The sequence below is a fragment of the Mirounga leonina genome, unplaced genomic scaffold (genome assembly GCF_011800145.1).
Source record: "Mirounga leonina isolate KUSES-001 unplaced genomic scaffold, KU_Mleo_1.0 Mir_101664, whole genome shotgun sequence".
Classification (NCBI taxonomy): Eukaryota; Metazoa; Chordata; class Mammalia; order Carnivora; family Phocidae; genus Mirounga; species Mirounga leonina.
Window position 1 is genome coordinate 1189117 of NW_023270175.1, and position 17629 is coordinate 1206745.

The 17629-nt window shown below is 52.1% G+C and overlaps 1 protein-coding gene across 1 annotated transcript in view; it reads left to right on the plus strand.

Annotated features, from left to right (window-relative positions):
* The window catches only part of FRMPD3 (FERM and PDZ domain containing 3), a 59650-nt gene extending 47794 nt beyond the window's left edge, over positions 1-11856 (plus strand). The window contains exons 14-15 of the mRNA XM_035005331.1: positions 6457-7278; positions 8906-11856. Of these exons, the coding sequence (XP_034861222.1) occupies positions 6457-7278; positions 8906-11856 (3773 nt within the window). The remainder of the gene's footprint in view (positions 1-6456; positions 7279-8905) is intronic.
* The last annotated feature ends 5773 nt before the right edge of the window (positions 11857-17629 follow it).

A 17629-nucleotide genomic window follows, 5' to 3' on the forward strand; every position in this document is an offset into this window, starting at 1 on the left:
TCAGCATTTTTGAGTATATTTAATATATTTACAGGACTGTGCAATCACCATCCTGTTCTTTGCAAGCATTTTTTTGAAAGTCAGTCTTCTGAGTGGCTGAGTACAGAGAGCTAGGCTAGGACATGCCCCTTGGGGAAAGCTGATGAGCAATTTACAGCAGATTTGCAATCCGAGAGACATACTGTTCCAGCCATCAGCCCAGCGCACCTGGCTCCCCTTGCATTTCTTTTCTTTCTTTTTTTTTTTTTTTAAAGAATTTATTTATTTATTTGACAGAGAGAGAGATAGAGAGAGCAGGAACACAAGCAGGGGGAGTGGGAGAGGGAGAAGCAGGCTTCCCGCCGAGCAGGGAGCCCGATGTGGGGCTCGATCCCAGGACGCTGGGATCATGACCTGAGCCGAAGGCAGACGCTTAACGACTGAGCCACCCAGGCGCCCTCCCCTTGCATTTCTAATGCATTTCTAACCTTACGTCTGGAGGAGATTTGGGCTTTTCCAGACATATTTTCTCCTCCGCACAGCACTGTACTGCTCCTCAGATCTGGAAATCACAGTACCAAGTGGTGGGCCGTGCCTCACCTGGCCTTGTCAGCCTGCTGTTCGGAAATGTTCCCACCTTGCAGGGAGGGGAGCCATCCTTAGACCCCCAGCCCTCGTCTGAGAGGAGTCACTACCTGCCTATTGGACATGCCCCCGGGAGCCACCTCTGATGGCAGCTCATTGCCAGGCTGGCTGGGCTGACTGTTCAGCTGTCTCGTAGGTAGTTAGCACCTGGGGCGTGACCCCAACCTGTGGACAGTGCCTGAGGATAGAAACCTCCAGAACTGAGAGTTCATGCTCCTGGCTTAGCATGGCCCTAGAGCACTTCTTCACTGAGGCTCAGAGGGTCGTGACGTAGTATTCCCCCAGCTGATCCAAAGTACCCTAGATCTAGATACAGCCACTAAGGCCTGAATTGAACCCATTCGACCTAATTATGTTGACTCTATATTGAAAGGGGCAACAGGGTCTATGGAAAACAGCAAGGGCTCGGAATCTGAAGGTAGAGACCATGTCTTAGCTGTGTGATCATGAACAAATTCCATAAACGGAGTCCCAGTTGCTTCATTTGTAAACTGACGATAATAGTACCTAGGTCAGGAGAGATTTGACAGGATTATGTGAGATAAACCCCATAAAGTTCTTTCAAGTGCAGAGCACATTTTTACTTCTTTCTATAATGATTGAGAGTTCACTTGGTGCCCAGTGCCGTGCTTTTTTTCTTAAATAAACAGCTTTTCTTTTAAAGATTATTTCTTTACTTATTTAGAGAGAGGAGCACGAGTGGGGGGAGGTGCAGAGGGGCGAGGGAAAGAGAGAATCTCAAGCAGACTCTGCGCTGAGCGTGGGCCTGACGCGGGGCTCCATCCCACCACCCCGAAATCATGACCTGAGCCAAAACCAAGAGTCAGATGCCTAATCGACTGAGCCAACCAGGTGCCCCTTAAAGAAACAGCCTTATTGAGATATAATTTTAAAGCTAGAAAATTTACCCATTTAAAGTTCACAACTCAGCATTTTTTTAAAGATTTTATTTTTTTATTTGACAGAGAGAGAGATAGAGAGCGAGTGCGCACACAAGCAGGGGGGAGCAGCAGAGGGAGAGGGAGAAGCAGACTATCCACCAAGCAAGGAGCCTGACGTGGGGCTCAATCCCAGGACCCAGGGATCATGACCTGAGCCGAAGGCAGATGTTTAATCGACTGAGCCACCCAGGTGCCCCAACTACTCAGCATTTTTGAGTATATTTAATATATTTACAGGACTGTGCAATCATTGCCACAATTTAATTTTAACCTCTCCTAAAACAAACTCTGTACCCATTAGCACTCATTCCCTAGTTCCCTTCCAGTGACCACCCAGCGCTAAGCAACCATGCATGAACTGGCTGTCTGGGTCATAGCTTTGCCTGTCCTGGACATTTTGGATAAATGGAACCATACAATATACAGTCTTTTTGTGGCTTGCTTTTTTTTTTTTTTTTTTTTTCCATTTAGCATAACATTTTCAAGGGCCCTCCACATTGTAGCATACATCACTACCTCATTTCTTTTTATGGCCAAATAATATTCCATTGTGCAGACAGATCGCCTTCCGTTCATCCATTCATCAGTTGATGGACAGTTGCGTTGTTTCTACCTTGTGGCTCTTATGAATAATCATGTTATAAACCTTTATGTACAAGTGTTTGTGGAGGCAGTTTTCATTTCTCTTTGGTATACAACTAGAGCGGAACTGCTGGTCAAATGGTAACTCTGTGTTTAACTTTGAGAAACTGCCGAACTGTTTCCCAAGAGGACTGCACCATTTTACATTACCATCAGCAATGTCGAAGGATTCAATTTCACCGTAACCTCACCAATGCTTGTTATTGTCCATCTTTCTTTCTTTCTTTTTTTTTTTTTTTTTGAACATCCATTGTAGTGGATGTGAACTGGTATCTCATGGTTTTGATTTGCCTCATCATAGCTGATGGTGTTGAACATCTTTGCATGTGCTTATTCGGCATTCGTATATCGTCTTTCATGAACTGTCTATTCAAATCCTAGGCCCATTTTTAAATTGGGCTCTTTGAGCATAAACATGAGGGTTTATTTTCTGGACTCTCAATTCTATTCCTTTGACCTATGCGTCTATCCTTAAGTCAGTACCACACCGTTTTGATTACCATTGCTTTGTATTAAGTTTTGCAATCAGAAAGTGTGGGTCCTCCTACTTTGTTCTTTTTTAAGATTGTTCCAGTTATTCCGTGTCCTTTGTGATTCCATATGGATTTTTTAATTACCTTGTCAATTATTACAAAGTCAGTTGGTATTCTGATAAGGACTGTGTTGAATCTGTAGATCAATTTGGGAAATACTACCATGTTGGAATGGAAGGCACACAAGACTGGATCTTCCAATCCATGAATACAGAATGTCTTTTCATTTATTTAAATCTTTAATTTCTTTCAGAAATGCTTACAGCTTCCATTGTACAAGTCTTGCACTACTTTTGTTGAATTTATACCTAAGTATTTTATTCCTTTTGGTGCTATTGTAAATAGAATGTTTCCTAATTTCATTAGCAGATTGTTCATTGGTACTGTATAACAATGCAATTAATTTTTGTATTGTCCTTTACTGTGCAACCTTGCTGAGCTTATTAGCTCGAATAATTTATTTGTGGTTTCCTTGGGATTTTTTTTCTGTACAAGATCATGTCATCTGCACATAGAGATAGTTTTACTTTTCCTTTCTAATCTGGATGCCTTAGATTTCATTTTATTGTCTAATTGTCCTGGTTAGATCTTCTAGTACGGTGTTGAATAGAAGTGTTAAGAAAAGAAATCCTGGGCTTTTTCATGAGGAAAGTTTTCAGTCTTTCACCATCAGGTATGTTTGCTATGGGTTTTTCATAGATAATATTTATCATATTCAGAAAGTTCCCTTTTATTTCTAACTTTTTGAGTTTTATCATGAAAGGGTGGTAGCTTTTGCCAAATTATTTTTCCAAGTCTATTGAGATGATCATATGGTTTTCTTGTCCCCCATTCTATTAACATGGTGTATTACATTAATAGATTTTTGGATGTTAAACCAACCTTGTGTTCATGTAATAAATCCCATTTGGTGTATAATACTTTTTATACTTTCCTGGATTCAGATTGCTAGTATTTTGTTGAGGAACTTTGTATCTATACTTATAAGAAATATTGCTCTGTAGTTTTCTTGTGATGTTTTGTCTGGTTTTGGAACCAGGGTAATACTTATAGAATGAGTTGTGAAGTGTTCCCTCCTCTTCTGTTTTTTGGAAGGGTTTGTGAAGGATTTGTTTAAGTGCTTTGAGCATTTAGCACAATTCACCAGTGAAGCCATTTGGGCCTGAGTTTTATTTTTAGTGGGGGCGGGGTGGGTACTGTTAATTACTAATTCAGTTTCTTTTCTTGCTATCGACCTATTCAGGTTTTCTATCTTCTTGAGTCAGTTTTGATCATATATTTCTAGGTATCTGTCCATTTCATCAAGGTTATCTAGTGTTTTTTAGTATAAGCTTATTTATAATAATCCCTTATAATCAAGTCCCTATCAGTAGAGTCAGTAGTGATGGTCCTTCTTTCGTTTCTGATTTTAGAAATTTGAATCTTCTCTTTTTTTTTTTTTGCTTGGTCTCTACAGCTATATGTTTGTCAATTTTATTGATCTTTTCAAAGAACCAACTTTTGGGGTGCCTGGGTGGCTCAGTCAGTTGAGCGTCCGACTCTTGATTTGAGCTCAGGTCGTGATCTCAGGGTCGTGAGGTCGAGCCCCGCATCAGGCTCCACACTGAGCATGGAGCCTGCATGCAATTTTCTCTCTCCATCTCCCTCTCCCTCTGCCCCTCCCCCCACTCACAGGCACATGCACACTCTTTCTCTCTCTCAAAAAAAAAGAAGCAACTTTTAGTTTCGTTGATTTTCTATTGTTTTTCTGTCTCTATACTTTACTATTTCTTCTCTTCTGCTTACTTTGGGTTTAGTTTGGTCCTCTTTTTCAAGTCTCTTAAGGTGGAAGGTTAGGTTATTGATGTGAAATCTCTTCCTTTTTAATGTATGTGTTTATAGCTATAAATTTGTCTCTAAACACTAATTTAGCTAGACCCCATAAATTTGTGTATGTTGTATCTTCATTTTCATTCATCTCAAAATATTTTCTAATTTCCCTTGTGATTTCTTCTTTGAACCATTGGTTATTTAGAGATGTTTGATTTAATTTCCACATACTTGTGAGTTCCCCAAATTTCTTTCTGTTATTGATTTCTAATTCCATTGTGCTCAAAAAAACACATATTTTGTATGATTTCATTTCTTTTAAATTTACTGAGGCTCATTTTATGACCTACTATATGGTCTATCTTAGAGAACGTTCCAGATGCCCTTGAGAAGAATGTATATTCTGCTGTTGGTAGGTGGCATGTTCTAATAGACTTTTGTGACTACTTAGTGTCTACTTAGTTTATAGTTATTCAGGTCCTTTATCTCCTTGCTTATCCTCTGTTTAGTTGTTCCATCCATTATTGAAAGTAGGTTATTGAAGTGTCCAATTAGTGCCGTTGAATTGTGTGTATTTCTCCTTTTGATTCAGTCAGTTTCTGCTTTGTGTATTTTGGGGCTCCGCTGTGAAGTGCCAGCACCATGCTTTTGTGATGGTTGGAAGCTCTAGTGAAAAGCAACACTGACACACTGACCCCATCAAACTGGAAATCGAAAGGCATTTTGAAGTTTTGTTTTCTAGCATCTTGACTGCCATGATGAACGATAGGGTACTCATTAAAAACATGGGCTTTGTAGTCCCTCAAACCTGGGATCAAATCCAGGCCACCATTTATGACTCATGTGACCTTGGATAAGTCACATAACCGAATGGATCAGTTTCTCCCTCTGCAAAATGGGGATAGTGACTGCACCAACCTCATTGGCTTGTGGTGAGGATTAAATGGGCTCGTGTATGATGACCTTAGCCTACGTCAGTGCTTACTTGCCGTCTGTCACTCTGTCTGCTGCTAGCAAAATGAACTGGTCTTGTCTGAGTATATTCTCCCAAAGGACATGGGGAAGGGCCCCCAAAACAGTCTACGAGAGAGAAGCCATTTAGAGAGAAAGCATTTCATTTGCTATGGTTAAATCTCAGATGTACGCACCTACCATCATTAAAAAGCTGTTGACTAGAACATTGTGTAGCAGGCAGGCTGGCCTTGCACGAACACAGAGAAATAAGGAGATGTGAGGAATTGGAAGAATGCTCCCCCCACCCTCCTCCCACATACGCACATCCCAGCCTACTTCCCATATACTTTACACATTCAGATGCCCAGAATACTACTAGTGGCGCTTTATTCTTCTAGGGCCGGTCCATGACAGTCCTCTTTGAAATGCGAATTCTCAGGCACCCATGGTATGTGGCCTGTTCTGCATTTTCCCACCAAGGCATGAGTAACTGGTCAGATTTATTTCCTTTTACTAGAAGAGATCCAGCAGAACCCAAGAGTAACACAGCACTGGGGGTTGGAAAGGCTCTGAGAAAGGTGGGGACAGGGGAGGGGGTGCAGGGCCAGTTCCAAGGGGGACGTAAAAACAATTTTCACATTTTTTTTTTTTTTTGGAAGTATGTGGACGGCTGACTTTCAGACCAGACATACCCGGGTGAGAGCCCAGCTGTACCCAGATGCCAAGGTGCTCAGCCCCTCCCCCATCACCCCATGCGGTTTCCCATGGGGCTGTTCTCCTCACTCAACTTTAAGGGTTGGCAGCAACATAGCTGCCCCTTCCCCTAACCTCTAGCAGCCAGGTAATGCTCTCTGTCAGTACCTGCCATCCGGTGGCGCACCAGAAACGCCAAGGGAGCTCAGCCACGGTCTTCGGCGCCAGGGCTCATCTGTTGATTCTCTTTCTGGGTTTAGATTACATGCACAGCGCCCACCGCCCTGTCCCTGGGGGCCACCTGGGGAAAAAGGAGAGTAGTTATGTGGGCAGCATGGGCACCAGCCCCAGGAAGTCGAGCCGCTGCACGCCCCCGCCTGCCGACTCTGAGCTTGTCAGCTTTTGCTACCTCCACATGCGGGAACAAAGGAAGGAACAGGAAAGCCGGACGGACGTCAACGAGAACTTAATCTTCTTTGAGGAGACCAGGCCCCGGACCAAGTCTGACCCCACGTCCAAAAGCTCTGGCCAAGGCTACGACGTGATCCCCGATGACTTTGACGCAGCCAGCCTCGACCATGAGCCTTGCGCCAGCAGGGCCCGGTCCTACACCTTGGACAATTCCCTTGGGGCCGAAGCCCTGAATTTCTACTGTGACTCTTGCAAAGCCAAACTCCAGGAGCAGCTGGGCCCTCGAAAAGGTGGGAGGCCCGGCTCCTCTCGTGACAATATGGTAGACTTGATGTCCCTGCCACCGCCTGGGAGCGAAGAGGAAGAGGAGGAGGAAGATGAGAGCACTTCCCTGTTGCCTGCCATTGCCGCCCCCCCTCCTGGTTTCCGAGACAATAGTTCCGATGAGGATGACTCCAAGCGCCGGGCGGCCCAGAGCCAGGAACAAGGACGCCACCTGCGTGGGCTCCTGTATGATGAGATTCCAGTGACACTGATCGACAGCGTGCAGCCCCGGACAGTCCGAGATCATGCCCAGGAGCTAGATGATGCCCTGGTGTCCACTCTGCAGGCTCTGGAAGCCCTGGCAGCCTCAGAGGATGGACCGCACCCCCCACCCCCACAGACTGCAGGTAACAGCCCATTCCTCCTCCCTCTTGCCTCCCCTTCCTTCTCCTGGCCAGGCAGGGCCAGGGGGTGATATTGCTTCTTCCTGAGCAGAGGTCAAAGTCACCGTGGTGTGCCAGGGCAGTGGATGGCCAGAGGTAGCTCAGATAGGGTCAGGGGATCAACAGAGCTGCGTCAGGGCCCGGCTGCTCAGCCCCAGCTCCAGCTCTGGCTCTCACCATTCCATCTCTGGAAATGTCTTGCAGCTGGACCCCAGGGACTGGGGCCATGAACAGCCACGGAGCCAGGCCAGGATGGAGGATCAGAGTAAAATTGTGAGAGATCTAGAAGACAGGCAAAGAACCTCCAGCATGCACATGACTGGAAGAAAAAACAAAACGACCAACTAACCACCTAGTGACCTGGGATCAGGGGAGCCAGGAGCCATCACTGCTCAGGGCTGAGGTCCTTACCTTGCCTAAGAGCATGGGCTCCCAGTCAGATGCACCCAAATCCTGGCTTCTTCACTCACTTGCAGTGTGACCCTCGGCAAGGCACTTAACCCTCTCTGAGCCTCACTTTTGTCATTTTCAATGGGTCTGATAACAATAGTCATATCGCGGAGGCTTGCTGTGAGCACAAAACAAGATCATTCGCGCAAAGCACTGCCTAGCACATAGTCAGGAGTAAAGCTATTAGTATTGATCGTAAGTAGTAGCTAGTAGTAGTTATTATTTGGTGGGACGGCCATACGACGCGCATGCTGTTCCCTGTTACAGACACACGTACACCCATCGTGTAGCCAAGCACGCGTGTCAGGCTGCAGCCCTATTCACGGCACATACCTCCATACACATACACCTTAAAAAGAACGGGTAAACGCTACGGCAACAGAAAAGCAACAGGAAGAAGGTGTATGAGAAAGCGTGTGAGGCAGGAGGGACGTGTGGACAGAGAAGAGGAAGAGCTCGGGGTCAGAGGCAGCCTGGCTGACCGGGGAGAGTCCCAGCCCCTCCCTTTTCTGTTCGCAAGGGCATCCTTGGTGGTGGGCAGCCCACATGCGTTTAGCCCCCCGGGGCCAGCATTTCTCTTTGCTCAGAGTCTGGAGCGCCCAGCACTAGCCGCTCCCTGGCTAGCGAGAGGCCCCCCGTGGTCGCCAGAGAGAGGACAAGTTCAGGCACAAGGGCCTCAGCTGTAGGCAGGCCCGGCCAGATAGACAGGGGCCTCTCCCTGCCAGGCCTCTTCAGGACAATTGACAAACATTTCCTCGCTATTGAGTCTAAAAATAGTGATGATTAGCATGTCGTTCTGCATGCGCTGTGCATGTTAATTTGCCTTCAAACTGCCCAGTAGATCTCCTCTGCGCCTCTTTTGTTTCTTTTTCGGATTCCTGCCCTTCAGGAGCCCTCTGCCAGCTTGCCTCCCTCCGCTCCTCCCCTCCCTCCTCCCACCTTCAGCCCCATTACCTCCCCGCTGCCTGCCCCCTCCTCCTGGCCAGTCCCAGGACTGACCGACTGGGCTTTCTCCCTGCCTTCAAATACTGCTGGCTGCCCTTGCCTCCCCCCCACCCCGCCCCCATAAACTTTCTACATATGGCTGGCGAAAGGACTTGATTGGAGTAAGTGCAGCAAGCCCCTCTCCCTGTCCCTCCAGGTCTGATTGTGCTGGCCACAATCACCCCTGAATCATCGCTGGACTCAGGCCACGAAACCAACTCTTCGGAGCTCACAGACATGTCAGAGATGATGTCTGCCATGAAGCAGCACCAGAATACCACCTACTTCTTGGCCCAGCACCTCAACAAGGAGAGCCTCCTGGCTCGCAAGGACCTGCCCTTCCGGATCCAGAGCTGCGCGGCCCAGGCTGTCCTCACGGCCCCTTACTCTCTTGGGCGCCCAGATCCCAACCCGGCCCTGCAGCCAGCTGTCACAGGCCAGAGTCCTGGCCCCCCTGGCGCTCGGAGGAAGCTGCCCCCGTCAGAATCCCAGCCACCACAGCGAGAGAGAGCATACGCCCTGGCCGTGCACCCAGCATTGTCCCCACAGCTTAGTGAGCAGAAGAATCTGAGCCTGCTGTCCCCAGTTCCTGAGGACAAAGGGCCTGGCCACACGAGGGCAGGCCTGGAGATGTCCCTGAGGGCAGCCACACCATCCCTCAGTGAAGAGCAGGTCTCTGAGCTAAGGGAGAACCTGCCCAAAGAAGTCAGGTTGAGCCCCAAGCTTATCCTGGACCCGAAGGGCAGCGTGACCCCAGCGATCATCTCGGCTGCCCTCCAGCAGGTGGTTCACCCTAAGAGCCTACCTGCCCCTGGTGGGGCCATAGTGAACCCTCCCAGCAGTGGGGAGAGAAGGCTGGAGGCCAGCATGGGGAGGCCTGAGGTCAGCATGGGAAGATCAGAAGTTAGCATGATGAGCGGCAGTGCCAGTAAGAATCTGAAGTTCAAAATGAGCCCCGGTGCTCCAGAGACCTCACGGAATTCCCAGCAGCCGCTGAGCCCAGAGGTCTCCTCTGGCTCCAGAGTGCCCACAGGCAGCCGGGCCGACAGCCTGCACCTCTCCCCACAAGAGGACCGGCTGCCTGGGCCAAGTTTCCCTCCTAAAAGCTACCTTGCACGAGCGAGTCGAGAGTCCCTGAGCAAGCCGTCTCTGGGGGAGGTGGCAGGCAAGGCCGGGCCAGAGGGCGCTAAGCCCTCCCTGCACAAGCAGGGCGCCGTCTCCAGCCAGGGGGAGAAGGGGCAGCTGGAGAGCATGCCCCAGAGCAGCAAGATCGAGGAGACCAGCCTGGTGCCCCGAGCCGGCTACTCCATGGCTCTACAGAGCCCCAGCTGCCAACCTCGAGGCCAGAGCCCGCTGAGGCCCCAGGCTGCCAGCCGGCAGGTGAGCACCATGCCCTCCAGGAAGCTTGAGACAACCCTGGACGGAGCGCACTCGGCCTCCGAAGGCCCCGCGAAGCCCAAATCCTCCCGAGGACCCTTCCGGCTACGCAATTTATTCTCTGCCACCTTCCCGACCCGCCAGAAGAAGGAGACCGATGAGCGGCAGGCCCAGCTGCAGAAGGTAAAGCAGTATGAGCTCGAGTTCCTCGAGGAACTTCTGAAGCCCCCGAGCCAGGGGGAGCTGCCAGGCACCGAGTACCTGCAGCCCCCCGCGCCGGGCCGCTGCAGCTGCCAGCTTCGGAGCAGCCCGGTGCAGCAGGGGCCGGGCATGTCCCGGGAGCAGAGGCGCAGCTGTGACTGCAAGCGCATCTGCCGGGGGGGCCGGCCTCAGGCCCCCCAGACGCCCGTGCCCGGCCTCCGGGGCCAGGAGAGGGACAGGGTCCCCCCGAGCCAGAGGCAGCCGGAGGCCGGCGCGGGCCTGAGCCTCGGCAGCCCCACCAACGAAGGGCGCCTCCGCTCCACCAGCCTGGAATCCCGGGAGTGCCGATCGGACCCCGAGAGCGGCGTTTCCTGCCTGACCACGTGTGCCTCAGGGGGGGAGTGTCTGGGAGCTCCCAACTACCGCAAGCTGATGCGCCGCTACAGTATCGGTGAACCGGACCAGGGTGACAGGGCCTCGCTGACCTCAGACATCTACCCACACCCACCCCTGGGCATGCTGCCCAGGGAGGCCAAGGAGGTAGAGGCAGGCCTCCCCCTAGGCTTGGGTCCCAAAACCAAGTCCCTGGAGTCGCCGACCCTGGGGGAGCCCTCATACGTCCAGGTTGCCCCTGAGACCAAAGGCCCCAGACAGATGGCAGTGTTCTCGCTGCCAGAAGAGGTGTACCGGAAGCCCGCCGATCTGGACGAGGACAGCGAGAGCGGCAGATGCTGCTCCATCCGCTACTGCTTCTACTACCGCAAGTGCGACATGGCGGATGACGCCAGCGACAGCAAGGACGAGCTCTCCTACTCCATCCCCATGAAGATTCTGCCCGGCATGAAGCTGGACGAGCAGGTGGTGCCCGTGGTGAGCAGGACCCTGCAGGTGCTGGATGCTGCCACCTGCAGCGGCGGCAGCCCCGAGGCCTCCCGCACCCAGGAGATCGACCTGCGGGCGTCCACCTTCGAGGGGAGCCTGGCCAAGATCAATGCCCTGCGGGCCCACGCCTATGGCCTGCCCGACGGCTTCCTGGCTGCCAGGCTGGACACCAATGAGCTGCTGACGGTCCTGCGCCAGTGCGTGGCCAGCCCCGAGGCCCGCGCCCCGAAGCCCTACGTCTCTCAGATCTCCGAGTACAAGCTCGAGCTGGCTCTCAAGTTCAAGGAGCTCCGGGCCTCCTGCCGCCGCGTGGCCAACGTGGACAAGAGCCCGACTCACATGCTGGCGGCCATCACGGGCAGCTTCCAGGTGCTGAGCAGCCTCATCGAGACCTTTGTGCGGCTGGTGTTCATCGTGCGCTCCGAGGCCCAGCGCCAAGAGCTGCTGGCCAAGGTCGAAGAGGTGGTGAGGAACTACACCTTCCTACTGCGCGCCGCTGAGGAGTCCACCACCCGGAACCTTAACCAGCAGCAGCCGCCGGCCGCCGCGGCGGCTGTCGGGGCGGCCTCAGGGCACCCCCCGGGCTCCCCGACTCCAGCGACTGTTATGAGCACATTCACCCGCTCCTTAAAAACCCTCATCAAGTAGGGCACCCGCCCAGGCCTGCCTCCCCCCGCCCCCCGCCCCCAACCACGGCCCCAGGTTTGAGCTTTGTGGTCTTTGCATCTTGTGGTGAGTGTGCGTGTCTGCCCGGCCAGTCGGGGTCCGAGGGCCTTCAGGCGCCAGGGAGTGGGAACTCCCCGGATTGAGGCCGTCCCCGACGGCTCCAGGCGCCTGCCACCCTGGGTATCCTCGCCCCTTCCCCGGCCTCTGGTCGTCACTGTGAGGGCCAAGGCCCCTCGTCACTGCGCCTGCCTGCCTGCCCGCCGCAGAGCTGGATTTTATCTCTTCTTTAGGGCTGACAGGTGACATCAGGCTCACCTTCCTGCTCCATTTTTGGGGGCCAGGGGAGCCGGGGCCTGAAGCAGGCAGGCCCACAGGCCTTGAGCTCCCCCCTGGCATCTGCCCCCCCATGCCACGGAGTTGTAAGCCGTAGCACCAGGGCACAGCGCCCGGCGGGCGGGGGGGGGGAGGGCACTCAGCCCAGCCATGCCCGCCCACCCTGGGCTCACACTCACGCGGCAGAAGCCACCTAGAGGGCCTGTGCCCGGGTGGCAGGTCTGCGGAGAACAGCCACCACGCAGGGCTGTCTGCGGCCACGGCCCCACAGGCTGGCGGCCTCGGGAGCCCTCGCCCCCAGGCCCAGTAGCTCCACACCAGCCATCCCCAAAGTGCCCTGTCCCTCACTGATGGGCAGGGCGGCTCAGTCCACTAGGGAGCAAGCATCTGGGATCACCCCACTCCTTCTGGGTAAGGTACCTGGTGATAAACGTCTGCCCTGGGGAGACCCGGCGCAGGCCTCGGAGCCCGCCCGGCCCAGCCCGGCCCAGCCCTGGGGCTGGCGCTCTGGGCGTGCGGTTCCTCTCTCAACATCTACCAGACAGACTGTCCTTAGGAGTTTGACTTAGCTACGGATTGGGGATGGGGGGGTGGGGGGAGGGGGAAGGGGGGTAGGGGTGGGGGGTGTTGATGACTATATCTTAAACTTCTGGAAGCTACCGTGGTATGTTAATCCTGAGTATATGCTTTTGGCTGTGTATTGACCCTGTGGATTTGTCTCTCTAAGAAAAGAAGCTGAGCGCCTTACCCGGTGCAGTCCTGCACCTCTCTCTCTCTCTCTCTCTCTTTCTCTCTCCGAAGTCATCTGGAAGGGAATTCACACTGTTTAGCATCCTCCTTGACGCACATCTACTGCTGCTGACACCCCCCACCCCCGCCAATCCCCCCCGCCCCCCACAACCTTCCTGGGAGTGAAGACACGGAGTCCCTACCAGCTGTCCCACACTGTAGGGAACAAAGAAAGCCAATGTTTATTCTGTATAGATTGCTTCTTGTCCACCTCTCCATACCTGCCCCCGTTTGCCACACGCTCACGCCCTGTGTCTGCCTCTCTTTCACCATTACGTGAAAGGTCCGCGTGAAATCTCTCATTCTTATGTGAGTTTTATAAAGATGTACACTGTGCTTAACCCCTGCCCATCCTCAGCACTACCCCCCCCAACGCAGCGCAATAAAGCCCCCTCCCCTCCCCAAGTGGCGATTTCTCCCGGCAAGGATCAGGGGAGCCCCTTCAGAGAAGCCAGCGCCCCCTCTCCTTGCTTCTCCTCCCCCCTAGGACCAAGTTGTTTAATGGGCCAGAGATGCAGCCAGTGGGGAACCCTTTCCCCCGTGACCACCGCAAGGCCCAGGGCCGTCGCGGTCTTCCTCTTCTCCCAACTTCTTGATCCTGCGCCTTCGCCACTCAGCCCCCTGCCCATGTCATTCCACCGCCATCCTTCACCTCTCCCTCAGCCTCACGGAGAGGACACATTTTCTAATGTCTGTACATAGTATATATACTACATAAAATATATAAATTATATATATATATACTAATTTATGTCTTGTTTTTCAAACAAGAATGATTAAATCTATTCATCTTACTATCCCAATAAGCCTTTGCAGTGCCTCTTTGTGGGTGCCCTTGTGTCCTTGATTCGCTGGTTGGTGACGGACCCCCCCCACACACCCCGAGTGCTCTCCCTAGCTTCTGCCTGGGCCACAGTGAGTGATGAGAGCTTAGGACCCTGTCGTGCTGCCTCCCTTTGCTCCTCTTAGAAGCCTCCTGTGGGTCACGGTCACGGGAATTGAATATGGTCTACTCCTTTCTCTTGAGCCTGGCTGTGACCTCAGAGCTGAAGGGAGCGGGGAGGGGTTGGGAGGTGGGGGTGGGGGGTGGGTTGCAGAAACACAATGCACCCCGTGCATAGTGCATAGTACACTGGATGGCCTGGGAGGTAGGGGACAGGCAGGGTAGGGGACAGCTCTCTGGGTGGAACTGGGAAATGGGGCCTCTCCCTCTGAAACGTGCCCAGTTGCCTCAGAGTATAGCTTGGCTGGTGTGAATCCCCTGCAATGCCCTCTGGTGATTTTGGGGGGGGGTTCAAAAGGATAGGAGCAGCAGGACCCTAAGCAGGGCTGGCCTCTCTGGCTTTATATCGAATGGAGAGAAATGATTTTGCTTCTCCCGTTCTCTTATTTTCTTCTGGTAATCACAGGTCCCCACGGGCATATGAGGCACCCTCATGCCAACTAGATAAATGTTCTTCCTGCCACGCACCCCCCTGTGATAAATTAGAAAGAAAATCATTCTCTGGGTGACACATGGGCACCTGTGGATACATGATGATTTCAGCTCCATCCAGCCCCCCACCCCCAACCCAGCCTTGTTGGCCCGGTAGGCAAACGAGACAACCACGTACCGTGGCCCTAATTAATCACTTCCTCCCAAAGGCTGGACACAGACTCTCTTCTCCTGCCTGCAGAGGTCCTGGCTAAAGTGGTTTGGGAGGAGGGCAGAGAGGAGGAGCCAGAAACAGCACAGGCAGAGCCCCCCACTGCATGCAGGAGGCCATAGGGGTGAGAGGCCTAACCCCTGGTGCAGAACTCTTCTGGGGCTGCCCACCGGGGATACTGTTCCACAACCCCAAGGTTGGAACTCAGTGGAAGGCAGGGCCAATGTAAAGTGAGACCTGTTCCCACTTAAAAACCTAACTGGACAGGGCGCCTGAGTGGCTCAGTTGGTTAAGCAACTGCCTTCGGCTCAGGTCATGATCCTGGAGTCTCTGGATCGAGTCCCGCATCGGGCTCCCTGCTCGGCAGGGAGTCTGCTTTGCCCTCTGACCCTCCCCCCTCTCATGTGCTCTCTCTCATTCTCTCTCTCTCAAAATAAATAAATAAAATCTTTAAAAAAAAAAAAAAACCTAACTGGACAGTCCAGAAATTTGGGGCCCCTCTCATCCTGCACTACATGGGCAGCTCCCTCTGGCCAGAAAGCATTCTTACTCAGTTCTAGTCCCTGGGTACCCATCCACACGGGACCCTGCATGTAGTAGGGCTTCAATAAATATTTGTGGGATGGGGCGCCTGGGTGGCTCAGTTGGTTGAGCGACTGCCTTCGGCTCAGGTCATGATCCTGGAGTCCCGGGATCGAGTCCCGCATCGGGCTCCCTGCTCGGCAGGGGGTCTGCTTCTCCCTCTGCCCTCTTCCCTCTCGTGCTCTCTGTCTCTCATTCTCTCTCTCTCAAATAAATAAATAAAATCTTAAAAAAAAAAAATATTTGTGGGATGAATGAGTGTTGGACGAGATGACTGTCACGAGAGAGCCCTCCCAGACCTCTGTACCTCGTGCGAAGGGCCCTCTCTCCCCTGGGAATGGCTAACCCAGGGCACTTGGACGAGGCCAGGCAGCCTGGCCTCCTCCTGTCAAAGAATGCAAAGTCAGGTCCATCGTCCTGTGTCCCATTAACTCAGCGGACTTTCACACACTACTTTTCCAAAGCTTCGGAAGCTCTCCCGAGATGACTGATGGTCTCCTTTTCTGTGGACGCAGGACCACTGTGTGGTACCCCAAAGCACGGGGGGAGGCCATCTTCCCACCACGCATCTACCTGGTCATCTTCGGCCTGAGCCAGAGCCCGAGGCTGATGCTCTTCAGCCACCCCCTGCCAGACCTGAGTCCCCGGAGCCTGACTGCAGCTTTCTGACTGCAACCAATGAAAGGAAAATGGGTTCGTGCTGTTGGCATGGACCCAGGATGCCCGTGGTGCTTTCAGAGTCCCATTTTTTGTCAAGCTGCTGTCAAGGCACCGTGGATAATAGGCAATTTCATCCGAAATGGAAAGGACCTGCCTCAGCCAGAACTCTTCCTGGCCAGAAGGGGCAAGGGAGGATCAGCCGCCAGCACTGGGAAGGGGCATCAATGTGTATCTTAGGATCGAATTCCTCCCAATAGCAGCTGCTAGGATGAGAGTGAGAACCGCATCCCGTTCCCCATCCTGTAGGCTGGAAGCCAGACTCTGGGTGGGCGTCTGCATTGAGGAGGCGGTTCTCCATGGAGTCCGAGGAGAAAAACCTCTGAGGGTTCAGTCTTGGGCCCTGGAAAAATGGTCTGAATTCCAGGACGGTCTCTTAGTTCCAACGACCTGAGCTTCTGGAAGCCACTGTGAGGAGAATTATGGAGGCCTGTCTTCTCACAGGGAGCAAAGTGCTTGATTCACTTCAGTGCTGCTAGCAATATCTCACCCAGGCCACCAAGCCCTTGGGTGCTTCCCACATTCCCAGTATTACCGGGGCATGCTCTGGACATTTCCAGCTGTAGGGCCTGGACCCACCACTTAGGAATGAACCCGCTTTTAGCTCCCCAGCCCTCCTGTCGGTGATGTCTGTCTTTCCCTCTGGGTGTTGACTCCTCATTCTTATTTTCACGGCTTCGGCTAAAAGGAATATGAGTCTATACTATGCTGAGAGCCTTCCACAACACAGAAAAGTTGATCCCTGCCCTTAAATATGCAAAAACAACAGTGTGATCACTTGCCGTATGCCAGGCACTGTGCTAAGTACTTTACACGCATGATCTCATTCAATTTTCCTAGCAACCCTTCGAGAGAGAGATGACGAGGGGTGACTCGCTGGCTCAGTCGGTGGAGCGTGCGACTCTGATCTCAGGGTCATGAGTTCAAGCCCCACAGTTGGCAAAGAACTTACTTAAAAAAAAATATATGGGGGCGCCTGGGTGGCTCAGTCGTTAAGCGTCTGCCTTCGGCTCAGGTCATGATCCCAGGGTCCTGGGATCGAGCCCCGCATCGGGCTCCCTGCTCGGCGGGAAGCCTGCTTCTCCCTCTCCCACCTCCCCTGCTTATGTTCCCTCTCTCGCTGTGTCTCTCTCTGTCAAATAAATAAATAAAATCTTTAAAATATATATATATATGTATATATTATATACTTAAAAATATAAATATATATACTTAAAAATATAAATATATATAATATATATACTTAAAATATAAATATATATATACATCATATATATATATATATATATATATATATATATATAAAAGTTTAAGAGAGAGAGACTATGATCATAGTCATTTCTCAGGGGCACCTGCGTGACTCAGTTGGTTGGGCGGCTGCCTTTGGCTCAGGTCGTGATCCCAGGGTCCTGGGATCGAGTCCCGCATCGGGCTCCCTGCTCAATGGGGAGCCTGCTTCTCCCTCTCCCACTCCCCCTGCTTGTGCTCTCTCGCTCTCTCTTACTGTCAAATAAATAAATAAAAATCTAAAAACTAAATATTCATTTCTCAGAGGAGAAAACTGAGGCCTAAAGAGGTTCAATTGCTAGCCCGAGGCCACACAGCTGCTAGGTGGCAAGCCAGTCAGGGTTCAGACCTCCCCAGGCTTTCAAGGGCCACACTCCAGGAGTCAGCCCGGCCCCCCCCCC